Raw genomic sequence first — 15,177 nt, 5'->3', positions numbered from 1 at the left:
TTCATGAGCTTTGAGTCCCACTCAGGGCAGAAAACTGCCCAAACCAGCAGCCTGTAGCGAATCAAAGAGAGCATGGTTCTTTCAGATAACATTAATTATGATTTTCTTCAGGCTGTTTCCTGCATACGGTAACATAAGCCCTGTCACCCTATTCARCTCAAGAAAAGGCACCTCATACACCTGAACATTTTCTGGTGGCCTAAGGTGGCATTGGCAGGTCAGAAGCACCCCTGGCATAATTCCACTGAGCCAAAGAAGGATTTACTGAGCTGGCACCARTGTCTAATGTTTGTATTTGCTGTGAGAGGTTTTTACCTTTTCAGAAATGGCTGTAATTTATTTTGGAGATGMATAAGTTTCCACCAGGTCAGAGTGAACCCGTTGAAAAAAGGACACCTGAGGACCCTTAAGCGTTTCTCTCCCATGAAATGGGTATGGAGGTGGAACTGCCCACCCTGTAGAGGCTGCATTGATGATTAAATATGAACTTCACATAAGAATGTATTATTTTCAACCTCAGAAATATTTACCAAAAAATCAGGGATCACGACCTACTGGACAAAAGGAAAACAGTCACAGCCCTAAAAGCTGGAGAAGACCGGGCCATTCTGCTGGGGCTGGCCATGATGGTGTGCTCTATCATGATGTACTTCCTGCTGGGAATCACTCTTCTGCGCTCCTACATGCAAAGGTAATTTCATTTGGTGTKTTCTCACACCCCGTGCGGCTCCACRTGGTTTATTCTTTTARTTTATTAAAGTTTTACARTTTTTCCTTTGGTCAGCACAGGCCTGGCTTTGCTTTTCTTTGCCCCAGTGTAAATCAGGCACAGCCACAGGGAAAGCACTTTGAGTAACTCTGGTGTAAAATGAGGCAGGAATTAGATCCCTGCTTGACAAAATCTTGATCCACRGGCTTTAGACCTGGCACAGTTTAACACCAGCCTAATGTCCATATCAGCTGGCCTGCACTTTGCTGAGCTCTATAAGCTCCTCAGGGGCTGCTGCTGCTAAGCCCAGACTCTGGACAAGAGAGCAAAAAAATATTTTACAGCCTTGAGAAACAGCACGCTTCCTGATGAAGGATGGAGAATTAATTTGGGAAGGAAATCAAACTCTTTGTAGCATGCAGTTTTGCATGTCGGTTATTACTCTCATTTTAACAGTGAAACCCTCAGGAAAGATGGTAATTTGCTGAAAGCGAAGGACCATCTTTCATCATTCCTGTGCTACACTTAATTTTTCTGAGGCTTTCTCTGTCTTCCTCCTCTGCCACCGAGCAGAGAGTTTGGCCAGTGATTCATTAGCAACATTTGCAATCAGTTTTCAAGCATCAGCTCTATTTAAAATCCAGCCCAGACTGCAATAAGGCTGTCAGCRATGGTTTTCTCTGCCCTGATCCGTRGAGTTRAGAGAATGAAAAATGTGTAACTGGGGAGCAAACCATTAGTCTGCCATGCCCCAAACCACCCTGAGGCAGGGGCAGACTCCTGGCACATTTTGGGTTAAACACCACAGGCTTCTTCTTTGGGCTCATACAATAAGTGCCCACATTTAACTGGTGTGAGCATCCTCATTTATACCCATGCACCTGCATGAGAAAATTCCCTCCTGACCCTGCAGTGACAAGGAATACAGATGAGGGTGAGCTGTACTGATGTGCAGCATCTTATTTATGTGATAAAGTCATTTGTCCCTTTTTAAATCAAGGCGAAATTTGGATTTTGAAAGCTGAGATCAAGACCTGTTAAGCATCCAAGAGCATTTGTTATTCCAAATTGCCCTCCCAGCCCTTTCAGCAATGTCAGGGTCAATTGCAGAGGCTGCTAAGGTCAAAATTGCTCACGTGGAAAGAGTTGATTTATATTACAAGATATGTGTGTGAAAAAAAAAAAAAATTGCCAGAAGATATCAAAGCACCTRCAAAGTATCAACTATTCCATCTTCACAAGTCATGGTGGGTAGGTRTGACATTATTACCCCCTGCATGAATAAAAGAGCAGCCAGAAAGGTGAAAGTGAGGAGAAGACAACCCAGGAGTCTTTGCTGTCAGTTTTTTACACACAGCCAGATCTCCTCAGGGGTTATTCTCCCTTACAGCAATGCCCCTCCAACAAATACTGCCTAGGAGGGRAAAAAAAAAAATCCTTTCATTCGATTTCCCCCCAGAAAYCATGGCATAATTTAATATAAATGTAAAACTGAATATACAAGCAGAATTACTGCCGAAGTAAAACAGCAGTASAATTAGTCAGAAATCAGATATCACTTACTATGAAAAGCTTCTCCCAGGTTTTGTGAGGGACAAGCAGATCCACAGATTATTCATGGTAGAGCAGGACACCCACACTGGGGGTGAGCTGAGGGGCTGAGAGTGATTTAAGAGGAACCCAGGCACAGAGGGCTTTGTGCTGAGCCCTCAGTGTGTCCTTTCCCCAAGGAAAACACAGCTGTAGACTTTTAAATACATGCCAGTGCACAGCCAGGCTCCATCRCTCCACTTTTAGCCCCTGGTGAATTGGAGAGAAGATGAAATCCTCCAGAAAAGTTACAACCGCTGATGTAACTCACASAAAACAGAGCAGGCTGCCACTGGGAAAAGCTTTTCCACAGGCAGAGCTGCATGAGTTTTCATGCACATGGGAACTCAAAATTGCCCTGTCAGCTTTCCCTTTGAATTGTCCTGGAGCTGGGTTAACCCTCAAGCCTGGGCTTGGGGTGTCCTGTGGTGCAGYRCTGTGTGTGCTGTGCACTCTGCTYGGGTTTCTCCTCTCTCTGCTAGMAAACAWCCTTCCAAAATGCACCTTCTCCAGSGTCAAATTTCCAGTTTATCTTCATTTATACACAGGCACGAGTGGGAAGGGCAGTTTTGTGCCCAAAGCCTAAACTTTGGGTGCTGCAGAATCAAACACTGCCCATGGTGTGTGACACGAGATGAGTGCCCTGCAATACACAGCCTCTCCTTCAAGATGCCCCCAGTTTTTATCTGATGGGAATCCTGACATGTCTYTAGTGCTCAATTGCCTGTTCTTGCCATGCTCTGATGTCTCTTTTTTTCCTGCTTAGTGTCTGGACAGAGGAGACTCAGTGCTCGCTTCTCAACGCATCCATCACAGAAACCTTCAACTGCTCCTTTAACTGCGGCCCAGAGTGCTGGAAAATCTCTCAGTACCCCTGCCTGCAGGTGTATGTTAATCTCACCTCTTCTGGCCAGAAACTTCTACTCTACCACACCGAGGAAACAATGAAAATTAATTCCGAGGTAGGAGCACAGAGTAAAATTTGTTCCTAAATGGGTTTCTGGAGGGCTTYTCATCTCATTATCCCCATTCCTGGYTTTAARGCAGTGTAAGGCTTCCAGCTCCTGCTTCACTGGTAAGTACAGAGCAGAGAAAGCAGAAATCTGCACAAAYTGAGCTCAAGTGGCTGGAGAGGGGTGATTTTCCACCTCCATCCTTGGGTGCTGTTCCCCAAGGGCCAGAGCCTCCCTCCTCCTTTCCTTTGCAATTTCTTCACAGGAGCAGGGCAGCACTGAGCACTTGTCACATTGACATTCTCCTGGAGCTGTGGACAAGKCATTTCCCACCCAGGAATGACTCTCCATGACAGTGAACAGCCCTAGAAATGTGCAGGGAGCACGCAAGTGGCAGTGAAAATGGAAATGGCATCATTTCTGCGGGGCCAGGCAAGGAGGCAGAGAGAGATGAGAGCCAATCTCCATTTCTGGTGACAATCTCTGCACCCTGAGCAGCTCCACCGAGATCTGCTGTGCCCCTGGGGTCAAGACACCGAACTTACTCCTTTACATTGAGCAAAGATCCTGAAAGTTTACAGAGTGGGGACTGGCGAGGTAAAAGCAGCAGAATAAAAATGACAGGCCTGGCTTTGGGGTGTGAATAAGCCAAGGGTCACCCCATCCTCACAGCACAACTTCCCTGGTTCTGGAAATTGAACTAAAATAATTATTTTGAGCAAATCTGAAGAATTCTCCTCTCTGCTTGTGCAGGTACAAACTCCAAATTGGCTCCATGCAGGTGGGGTGGAAGCAGCTCCTGTCTGGAGGCTGCAGTGAGGTAGCAGATACAGAAAAAAAGCAACGTGGAATTGGGAAATGTCCCCRTCCCCACCTTCCTTTCTTCACATTGACATCACCTGTGTCCCTGAAAACACGAGCTGGGACACAGAGCAACCATGCAGCTTACAGGTGCCCGATTTGCATTACCCACTCAGAGATCCAAGGTCACTGAACCCCAAACTGTGGGTGCCTTTCAGAGCACACCCTGAACAGCAGAGCCCCCTTCCAGACTGCTGACTGGGTAACCTATTGTGTTTCTATTTATGGCAGCCGTTCAGTAGAACAAATTACTTCTGCATATTAAGATGGAGTGATATTAAAATGAGTGGAAGCACGGCGTGGTTGCTCTAGGCTGCTTATTCTGCTGGATAATTAACTCCCRTGGCTGAGAGGTGGAGTCCTCTGGGTCTCAAGTGTGAAATGGAGAAGAGTTTCCCCTTCTTCACCTGTGCCCTGGCATCAGGGAAGGAAGAGGCACTCGCTGTCCTCACTGAGGCAGGACAGACCCCAATTCCTGCTGAGCAAAACCRTGGTGTTCACACCTCAGTTTGATTAAAAGTGATCAGATAAATCACTRTGCTCCACTGCTTCAAATAAATCAAGAGATTCAGCATAAATCTCCACGTTCTGTAACTGATAATTTTTGCTTGCTGAAATGGACTTTGAAATTCTCCCAGGTGCCACCTGCTCTTAATTTAGTGTAGGCACAGTTAATACTTCTCCAGCCCAAGGTTGTTTTACAGGTTAAGCTCTGCTCTCAGGAGGATTCCTAGGTTTTCCTGACATGCTGCTGGCTATGTGACCTGAATTCAAAAGCAGTTTGGAGTGGAAGTTTGCAATGTCTGTAAAATACATGGTTTGTTCAGGGCTCAGACCAGCAGCGTTTCCAAGCTCAAATCAGCACAACCCATCTCAGCACTCCAGATGTGCTTTTGCTCTTCCCTGGCCACAGAGCATCTCCCTGCAGCAGGAAAGCTGTCCTGGGTGGTGAAGCTCCAGTTGGGTGTTCTATCTCTCAATCCACCCATTCCAATCTGTGGTGCCTGTATTTCCTCTTGCCAAATAAACAAAATTTTAAAAAAAAATTTAAAAAAAGAGAAAAATTAAAAAGCTGAGCTCTGATGTTACTGAGGACAATGAAGAGCAGGGTGCTTGCCCTCCAAGGCCAAGGTCAGCACCCTCCACCRACCTCACACACACAGACCAAGCAGMACCTGGAGCCCRACTCTCTCCTCTCCYYTCCAGCCAGCAYRGATAAAGCAAAATCCACTTTGATTTTAAATAATGATTTATCCAGGAGCCTTGCTGTCTAACCTGGCTGTCAGCTCAGRAGGTGGAGCAGGTTTATAGTGAGATCTACAGCTGCTGCCAGTCTCCAGTGGAATCAGTGGATACCTGTCAGGCTGCTCCAGTCTTTCCCAGAAAAGCACACAAGATTGTTCTGGCTTTTCACTGCTCTCTGTGTGCTCACTTTATCTCCTTTTAGCTTTCAGGACAAGCCCAACCCCTTGTCTATACCACAGACAAAATGGTTTAAATGCTTCCACGGCTGCCACTTACCTTCCTCTGCGAGAGGAAAATCAGCCACGGAGCCAGGCTGTCACCGTGAGGAAGAGCTGTGGTGGTTAAAGCAATTAGAGAGGCCCCATTTTGATCTCATAGTATGTGATTTTGGCTCCTTTCATGTCAGCGGAGCTACTGCTGATTTGTATCAGTTCTCCATTAGTGAGATAACAGGAGGGATTTAATCCCCAAATCAGCTGTGRCTGCCTGAGACTCAGAAATGTTGGGGATTCTCAGGGATTCTCACTGAAGGCTCAGGTATTTATAACCCTGGAAGGAGTTTGCCTGGTGCAGGGAGGAGGGGAAGCAGAGGTGTTCACCTGTGGATTCCAGTGGACCCATTTCTGGGCTAGAGATGGAAAATTCCATCTGGAGGAATCAATGGCAGCCCAACCCAGCACAGGTGAATCAATGACTACAACTCAGACCCAGAATTCCTTCCAGCCCTCTTCCAAACCTGTTGCACTTTCCAAAAGAGATGTAAATTGACATCCTGACTACTTTCTCACAAAGATGCCACAGCACATCCTGTGGATGAGTTTCCAGGCTCATCTTGGACCCCAGTCCCAACCACAAATGTGTGATGAGAGTTGTTTTTCACTGTCCATCCTGAGCTGGGGTCTCTTCTGTCAACAGCCTTTTCAGTGCAACATCATTGATTTAAAATAAATCCACTTTTAAAAGAGGATTGATCATCATTGACTTAAAAGGAATTCTAAAAAGAATGCCTCCAGCTCCCCTGGAGAAGTTGTGTGACAASAGATAATTTATTAAGAGAAAAAGAGGAATGCTTCACTGAGAAATTTCCCCTGCTTAGTAGATGATGATCTATTGGAGACTCGTGGGCACAGGGAGAGGGCTCGTGACTTTGGACATTTAAGACAAATTYGGTCAGAGTACAAAGGAACATCCCATAGGGAGCAGACACGCACCAGCAGCAAGATGGATGAGATATTAATGCCCTGAAATTTTTCATCTYTAATTTCTGGAGCTCTATGAAATATTCATAATGGCAGTGTGGCCACGCTCCACCATTAACGCTGCGCTCTGCTAACGCCAGGAAATCTTTCTGCCATGCTGCAGATCATATTCTGTGTTAATAACTTGCCAATGAATCAATCAAATCCTGTTATGAGGTTAATCCTTTGATCATAATTAGGACTAGAGATTTGTGGACGTACATTGGAAAAAAAAAAGCCCCAGCACATCATGAAAAAGAACAGAGGGACATTTCTAAAGTATGTACATTAAAACAATAATAATCAAAACCCAGAGGTCACGTTATTTTAATCAAAACATCTTTTTTTCCTATGCAAAACTCACTTTCTCATTAAATTATCTGGGGCTGCTTTAGGTTCTCACCAGGACAAGCAGCCTGCTGTGTCCCCCCATGCATGTCCAACGAGAAGTTAAGCAGCAGATTTCTCCTCCTCCTGAAGTTAATCAAAATACTGTGCAGGTGTAGAAATTTCAGATTTGGTGGGGTATAGAAGAGGGGAGGGCCCCATTGCAACTCACATTAATCATCTTCCAGACCAGCAGTGGCAACAGCAGGTTCAGGGGTTTCTGCTCTAGATCAAAAAATGTCCAGATGTGTCACCAAATGACACATGTCCAGTGCATGGTCTCCATAAGGCAGTTTTTAAAATAACTTGCCTCTAGTATTCTCTGAAACACTAGGTTGGAGCTCTGCTAGATAGAGTCATCCCCAAATGATTTCCTTTGTGACTAAAGCTGAAATTCCAGGAGCATCTTCAGAGAGGAGGAACTGTTGGACTTATGYTGGGGTCAAAAGCCAAACCATCACTCAGAGCCACGCTGGCAACCAGGTTGATCTTCAGCTGGAGGCTGAGTGAAAGTCCTCTGGGCTGTCAGCAGGAAAACCTAGACTAAATTTGTCTCTAACTGAGGCATTATTTGGGRAAATTTGTATAAAGGTCTCTCCTCAACCCTCTCCCCTCTGACTGAACTCCTGCACTCGCTGTGATCACTTTGATCMGAGCCAAGTGAGATCTAAACTACCAGATTTGTATTTACAGAAAGTCAATTACCCCTCTAACTGTGAGCATATGTGTGCCACTTAAGATGAAGAGGTACTTCATCAGTTCTATTTTTGCATGTGTAAATTAGCAATAATAATATATTCACCTATCTCACAAGGCACRGCGCAGATTAAAGCATTAATGTTTGAACAGCACTTGGAGGTTCTCCAATGGGAAATTCTGTAGATGTGCAAAATATTGAGTTTTGCTGTGATAAATTTATTATTAGCGTAATAGTATTCCACTCTTGTTATGAAAAGCATAATCATCTCGAGATTTCCCTGCCTGCCACCTGAAAACAGACACTGTGTCGGGTTTGGATGATGCCTAAAACAAGGTTCACCCAAAACAGTGGCTAGACAAAGTTAAGGCAATAAAAGCAGACAGATTTAATCCAGGCCTGATGGCACAATAAGGGCAGAAAAAGCCTCCTCATGAGGCTACACCCAACATGGACCCCGAGCCACGAGATGTTCCCCTTTTATAAATTCTGTCTTATTAACATATTGGGCCCTAATTCTCCAATGATACCTTCAGGTGATGGTGTCACCCACCCCAAGTTTGCTCCCCCCAGTTCTCTGTTATTTCTATATTTTGGGACTCTGAGGCAGTGAGGTGTGCTTGGATTTTGGGCTCAGAGAGGAATTGTTTTGTTCAAAGACGGGAGAATGGCAGCTTTAGTGCTGCACACTAGAGAAGTACAAGGATACATGAAAATACAAATACATGAAAATACAAATACATAAAAATACAAATACATGAAAATATGAAAGCTAAACAACCCTAAGGCATCATGGAGACGTGTGTTTTTCTCCCTCTGATCCCTTCCCAGTGCTCGTACATCCCCAAGTGCGGCAAGAACTACGAGGAATCCATGTCGCTGGTGAACGTGGTGATGGAAAACTTCAGGAAATACCAGCGCTTCTCCTGCTTCTACGACCCCGAGGGCGTTCAGAAGAACGTGATTTTAACCAAACTGTACAGCTCCAACGTGCTGTTCCACTCGCTCTTCTGGCCCACCTGCATGATGATCGGCGGCGTCGCCATCGTCGCCATGGTAAAGCTGACTCAGTACCTTTCCCTGCTCTGTGAGAGAATCCAGAGGATCAGCAGATAGGAGAGGAAGCTCCTCTGAGGTTTAAAAAATACTGTTTTTTCTCATTCTTCACCAAAGAACCTTAAGTTTGTAACGTGCAAGTCTGGTATRAGTTCCTTACTATATTCTTCTGAGTAGAGCAATAATGCAAAAGCTGTTCTATATGCAAACATGATGTTATTATTATGCAGACAACAGAAAAAGTTACTGTTTTGTGTTGACCAGTCTCTATGATCTTGTTTTATGCTGGGATTAGTACTTTCTTTTCTACAGCCAAGGTAGGGCTCAGTGTGACCATTTGCCAAGCTTTAGTCGATTGACGTTTTCRGTGTAAAGGATTTTGGGGAAATTCWCTGCTGGACAAAGGGCAGCTGACCACTTGAACATCATTGAGGTCTCACATCTGGCTCAGTCCTTTCAATGGATTTGTGGCTTTGGCTTTTGTTACTATTGGCTGCAGAGTGGGGGGGAAAAGCATTGATGGGGGTGGGTTTTTTATGCTAAGATGGCACAAAAGGGATGTATTTTGAGGTCAGGATAAACCTACAGTGTTTTCTGTCTCAGCAGCACTTGGTGATGCTTTGTGTTTGCTGTCTCAGTTCAGAAGTAAATTGTACCCTATGATGTTTAAGGTCTTTTGGAAAACACCTTGGAGTTTTATTTGGTGTAGTGCTATAATTTTCTTCTGTCTTACCAACATAATCTTTGTCACTTACGAAAGCTGTAGCCAAAAAGCAAAAAAAAAACCACCTTGTTCCATTTTGTATTCTAGTCTGAGCCCTATTTGTGGAGGTGGGACCAGAATTCCTTATGTAAAGGTTTATTATTCATTTGTCTTGTATTTGCTACCATATCACTGTAAAGAAAAAAAAATAACACAATCAGCTATTTTTTCATTTTTTACTTCCAACTATTTTAGATTTTTTTACTTGATATATATACAGATATATATATATATATAAAGAAAAAGCTATATTATATCTAGTTGTGTATTGAAACTTGTTTATGGGGGTTTTTTTCTTTTGTTTTTACCCACTGGAAAAAGAACAGTACAACTCATGTATTTGTAACCTTCATCCTTGGATAATATCATAACATGGAGGAGCAGCACTGCAGGATCTTATCCAATATTCATGATGTTGTTTCAGTCAAAGGTCTCTGTTGCTGTGACATGGGAAATGACAAAAATCTCATCCAATTCTGTGGCTCTATTAACTGAATTGTTAGATAATCATCATAACACATTTGGAAATCTCTCCTGACCTTAACTCTCTACRCAGTGCTGGCTGACGTGAATTATGATTTACAAGACCCAGGTGCAATGATTTATTGGAAAAACGGAGAATCTGGCTGAATTGTTGTCCTGTCAAATATTTACCACAATATACTTGCCAGTTTAATTTCAGACACACTGTAGTCACAATTTCTGCATAATTTATTTTTATTCCCCTATAGAAAACATTGCTTCTTATGTTTTAAAGACACCTCTCTCAGTTTCTCACGTTGCACCCAGCCTGAAGGACAAACACAAGGCACATCCTGTGGTGTCATTATCCAACAGCTCAAAGAAACCATACACAGGCCTACCCAAACCAAGAAAATAATATTTTTCCCTTCAAAAAGACTGCAAATCAAGTATTCTGCCTAATTCATCTATATATATATATATATAAGTACCTTTCTGCATCACAGCATTAAAAATTTCAAGATGTTACAAAACAAGCCATGCAAGTGTAATGTGAGCTGTAAAAAAAAAAAAAAGAGTTCTCAGCAGTGAAAATAAACTGCAATCTTGTAATCAGTATTATAATTTTCCTTAGGTAATTAAATTCCTGGAGGGTGGGGGTATAATGAAGGTTCCAAAAATATGTAATAAAAATAYGAAATTAAATCTTCCAGATTTCAATATCTTCTGCCTTCAGACGTGGCTTGTTTCATCAGACTGTTTTCTGTAGCTCCTACCACGGCGAGACGAGGAGTGCTGGCACACCAGGGAGCTCATAAATGTTCATTTGCAGAAACCAAGTTTTGATCAATGTGTTGGAATTGCAGAAAGCAGCGTTGGGAGCTCTGGGAATCTCAACATCAGTGGGACCGGGCTGTGCTGCCGCTCACAATTCCTAAATCACGAGCGATGCACGGCCCTGGCAGCTTTTCCACACCCTCACCAACACTTGTGCTGGCCATTTACACAATGATTTACGTGCCTTGTGACATTTTTTGGTGCCTGCATTTGTGTGTTTTCATTTTGTGACAGGGAAGCTGATTGTTCCTGACATTTACACATCAAACGCCGCTCTCAACGCGTCGCGCCGTCAAACGTTTCTCTGCAGCTCCTGTGGGTGCAACATCTTGTAGGCTATAATCATTTTGTTGACATTAAGGGAGAGATCTGTGGGATAGCAAAACGACTTGAGTAATTGGATGGAGTGAGGTAAAACAATAATTTTGAAGGGAATTATCCATCTGATCGCCGGCACGGTTAACCCCCCGCTGAAGCGTTAGCGCTGCAAATGTGATTTTTGACAACTGCTGCCCTAAAGAGAGGTGCTGTTTCAGCAGGGAGGTTAGACTGTGCTGTTTCTTTTTCTACTCTATTTGAATGTCATGTTTATCCCCTGAAAAAGGCATTGATGTTCCTGTAGGCAGCTCAAATGAATGAGAAAGTTGTGTCATGCAATTCGGCAGCCAAGCAAACCCACCCCGCTTCCAGGACTGGTTTTGACTCTTCCCAAAACAAACATTTCCACTCTTGATGTCCCAGCTGGGCATTTGGGACAGGAGGGAAAAACCTGTCCTGGAAAACCCTGGAAGGGAGAGSTGCAATATGAAAAAGGTTCTGCAGAGTTTCCAGAATCCTATTGCAGGCACCCTTGTGGGATTTAAAGCACGCCTAAGTATTCCAGGTACCAACTTCACATGGCCTTTTAGTRGCTGTTATTTTCTTAATTAGATTGTATATGTCAGGCCTCATTTCTATTCTGGAATGTCTAAATCTCGAGCTGAAGTGTGAAYATCCCTGCTGTAATACTTTGAAATTTGGCACCTTGCAGCAGATTTACTAAATGTCACCAGCTAGGACAACAGAGAGTTTATTTTGATTTAGTTTTCCTCATTGAGGAGACATCACTTTATCTCACAAAATGTACCCAGTGGAAGAATGCCTGTCTCCAGGGTGATTTTGGGTGAATACAGCAAGGAGAGAGGGTTCAAGAAACACAAAAGCCTGCACATCTCAAGGAGACACAAAGGAAGTGATTTCCCATCTGAAGGACAAATAGGAAATACAGTCCTACTTGTGGTCTTCTTTTTTTATTTCTTTGCACAGAGAATGGGAATGAACTTGGGCAGTTAAATAATTCTGTTGGGAAAATAGGGTGGGGGTTAGGGTTAGGGTTAGGATTTGGATTTGGGTTTTGGTTAGGGTTTGGGTTTGGGTTTGGGTTTTGGCTAAGGTCATGATTTGTGTTTGTGTTAGTTCAATGGTAGAAGTTGCTGAGATCAAACTGGCTGGTGTAAGTCAGGAACTAAGGACAAATCCTGCTCCATGAGGATTCCTGCTCTCCTTTGACTGTAAAACCTTTGCCCTTACAGCAGCACAACTGTACTGTTACAACATCTACAGTGAATGGCAGCATCAAGTTGATATCACCTTTAAAATTGTCCAGCTAATTTCCTTTCTCATACAATCGTGTCCTTATTAAATTATCTCTTGGCATTCAACGATGTCGAACCAGTATTTTTGCAGGAACAAAATTTTTCCATAGACTCTCAGCATCATCTCTGCATTCGCCTCTGCACTGTTCATCATCCATCAAAGATTTGGGAAAAAATCCCTCACCTTTCTGCTCCACTGAACACTTGTTCTCTTCCCAGAGCTCAATTTTTGCAGAGGAAAACTGCAAACAGTTTGTGGTGTTCCCAAATATCCAACAACTGCATACAAAGTTTGCCAAATTGGTTTTGTTGTGCAAGATGGAGTGAAAAGCAAGGTAAACATCAATTATTTCATTTCAGTGTTTTGAAAACAAAATGTTTCCATTTTTCAGTTTGAACTGAAGAAATGTTTTAAAATCTAGGGAGGAGGGAAATTTTTATTAGGAAATCTCGAAAAATAAACATAATAATCCCTCTGATGTGAAACGAAACAATCAGCAATTGATCGTTTCACTGAATATTTTGAGGTGGTATTTTTTTTTTTTTTGTGAGGTTGACAAGAAAGGGCCTTTCATTTTTATCTCCCCTGGATATAACAGCCAGGTTTTCATTTCATGAGCTCAGCACGTGGCTCTTCACAAATCTCTGCTTGCCAAGGCTCACTAGGCCCACTGAACCAGGTGATAAAATGTTTGAGTGCTCAGAATCAAAACTGAGTTATTCAAAAGCCAGCTGGACACAATCCTGAGGAATGGGCTATGGGGGAGCTGGGGGTTGGGACAATCCAGCAGGTGCCCCAAGCATAGGTCCTGTCAAAGGAACAGGAGATAAATCAGAAGTTGTGATGGACTTGGCTGTGAGTGGAGARTTTGATTAACCTCATTTAAAAACCTGATTTTCTGCTAATACACCATCACACTCCATTTTTCACTCTTTTAACTCAAAGCATCCACAAGCAGGGCTGGCAGAACCATCCAGGAGGCTTTCCCCACGTTAAGGAGCACCAATTAAATGCATGTTAATTCCTGGCATTAGAGGGAATCCTCTGCTGCCAAAACCAGGAGGCTTTACCTGATAACTCCAGCCTGAGGGTTAATCCTGAGACAGCAGCAGGAGAGAGAGACTGCAGCCCTGCAGGGGCACAGAGGGGACCAGGCAGCTTCAAATGTCCCTGTCCCAGCAGCACACGGTGCCTGGCCCCGAGCACCCACAGCTCTGTGTTCAGGAATTTGGGAGGCACTGGCTGCTCCTGGTTTTCTGGTTCTGCATTAGCTCTGTGCCACTCAACAGTGACCTYAGGAAGGGAAAACATCTGCAGTCCCAGATTTCCACTGCTGGCCCTGGCAGTCCTTCATCTTGAGCCAGTAAATAGCAAATTAATGATCTAGGAAATCTGCTGTTCCCTCGTGCCTTTCCAGAGCCCTCTCCCACCCCTGCTGGTCCCTGTCCAGGTGAGATCTGGGCCATGCAGGAGAGCAGGAGAAGCAGAACTGAAATTCCATCTCTTTCCCAGAGTCACAGAGCCAGGATCAGCACTAACCCACGTTCAGGTGCTGGGCAAGGAGGTTTTGGGGTCACCAGCCCTTTGGGATCGGTGCTGGCCATCACCAGCAGCTTCTTATGGACACAGCAGCACAAAAGGCTCGAGATCCCCAAAGGAACAGAGAGGAAGGAGCTCCCAGGGCCCTCTCATGCAGCTGCTGGCCAATGACACAGCCCCAGCTCCCAAACCCTGCTGCCCCATGCCTGAGATAACCCCAAACCCTGCTCACCTCACACCAAGAGCAGGACAGGAGGTGGAGCCCACTCCAGACATGTCACCGTGCCATGGAACAGAACGAGTCCCAAATGTCCCTTCATTTCTTCTGCAGATATTTTGGTGGTGATCTTCACCCTTCATCTGCAGAGGCTGGGTGTGCACACCCATGGGTGGGCTTGTCCTCCTCTCCCCTTTGTGGCTGGGAAATGCACAGCTTTGTCCTTCCCCCAAGGCGCTTGGCTGCTCAATACCAGCCTGACAATTACTTCCAGCCTTGGATAAAAATCTCCTGCCCTGATGCTGTTAAATTATGTAGAACAAGATTATAATTACATCCTAAAAAAAAAAACCACCCCAAACTCTATACTTAAAAGAACGTTATTCAGGTTGCAAAAGCAGGCACTCCAAAGTTACAAAATGCCAGAAATAGAGCTGCCTGAATAGCTCCCATGCTGTACTACATGTGCATGTGCATGGTGACACAGGCTCTAACCCTACAGGGATGTGCCATTCTCCACAGGACCCCCCTGCCCTGGTGAATGACCTTCAGGCAGGGTCACAACCATAGGGGCAGAGCAAGGGTGGAAGGGGAATGTGCCTGATGTCCTTCAGAGGAGAGCACTGTGATGTCTGTGAGGGTGGGAGGATTAACTGAGGGAGAGCCTTCCTTTCCCCAAAATGCCACAACCCCTCTGTGTGACCCACAAGCCACAGGGAAGCGATTTCAACCCATCAGCCAAGAGCACACCAAGCTGCCAGGGGCTGAGCTGTCACTCCAGGCCTGGTTGGGGTGACACATAGAGAAGATTCAGATATTTACTTGAGATATTTTTTTCCCCTTTTTATTTCCAGGGTTTATCTGCCATGCTATTTGTCATATCTCTGCCATCTCTTTGTGCAGCATTCGTCTTCTCACCAGTGGTGAAAGGCAGTGCCCTTAAGGACTTTTTGCTGGCCTTTTAATTGAGTTGTTTAAGCTGATAAAT

The 15,177-nt window shown here is 44.3% G+C and overlaps 1 protein-coding gene across 4 annotated transcripts in view; it reads left to right on the top strand.

Annotated features, from left to right (window-relative positions):
- LOC130581538 (calcium-activated potassium channel subunit beta-2) overlaps nt 1-10,854 on the top strand; it is a 128,491-nt gene extending 117,637 nt beyond the window's left edge. For 2 of the 4 annotated variants that reach the window (XM_057379694.1, XM_057379697.1), the window contains exons 3-5: nt 521-691; nt 3,066-3,261; nt 8,512-10,852. In XM_057379694.1, coding sequence (XP_057235677.1) covers nt 521-691; nt 3,066-3,261; nt 8,512-8,796 — 652 coding nt within the window. In that variant the 3' untranslated portion in view covers nt 8,797-10,852. Of the gene's footprint in view, nt 1-520; nt 692-3,065; nt 3,262-8,511 lie in introns of all 4 variants that reach the window. The other 2 variants (XM_057379696.1, XM_057379695.1) reach the window with 2 other exon arrangements.
- The last annotated feature ends 4,323 nt before the right edge of the window (nt 10,855-15,177 follow it).

The sequence above is a fragment of the Malurus melanocephalus genome, unplaced genomic scaffold (assembly GCF_030028575.1).
Source record: "Malurus melanocephalus ecotype Western Australia unplaced genomic scaffold, MMel_1.1 scaffold_417, whole genome shotgun sequence".
In the NCBI taxonomy this organism is placed as follows: Eukaryota; Metazoa; Chordata; class Aves; order Passeriformes; family Maluridae; genus Malurus; species Malurus melanocephalus.
Note: the sequence above shows the minus strand (reverse complement) of the source record. Positions and strands in the feature narration are given on the sequence as shown.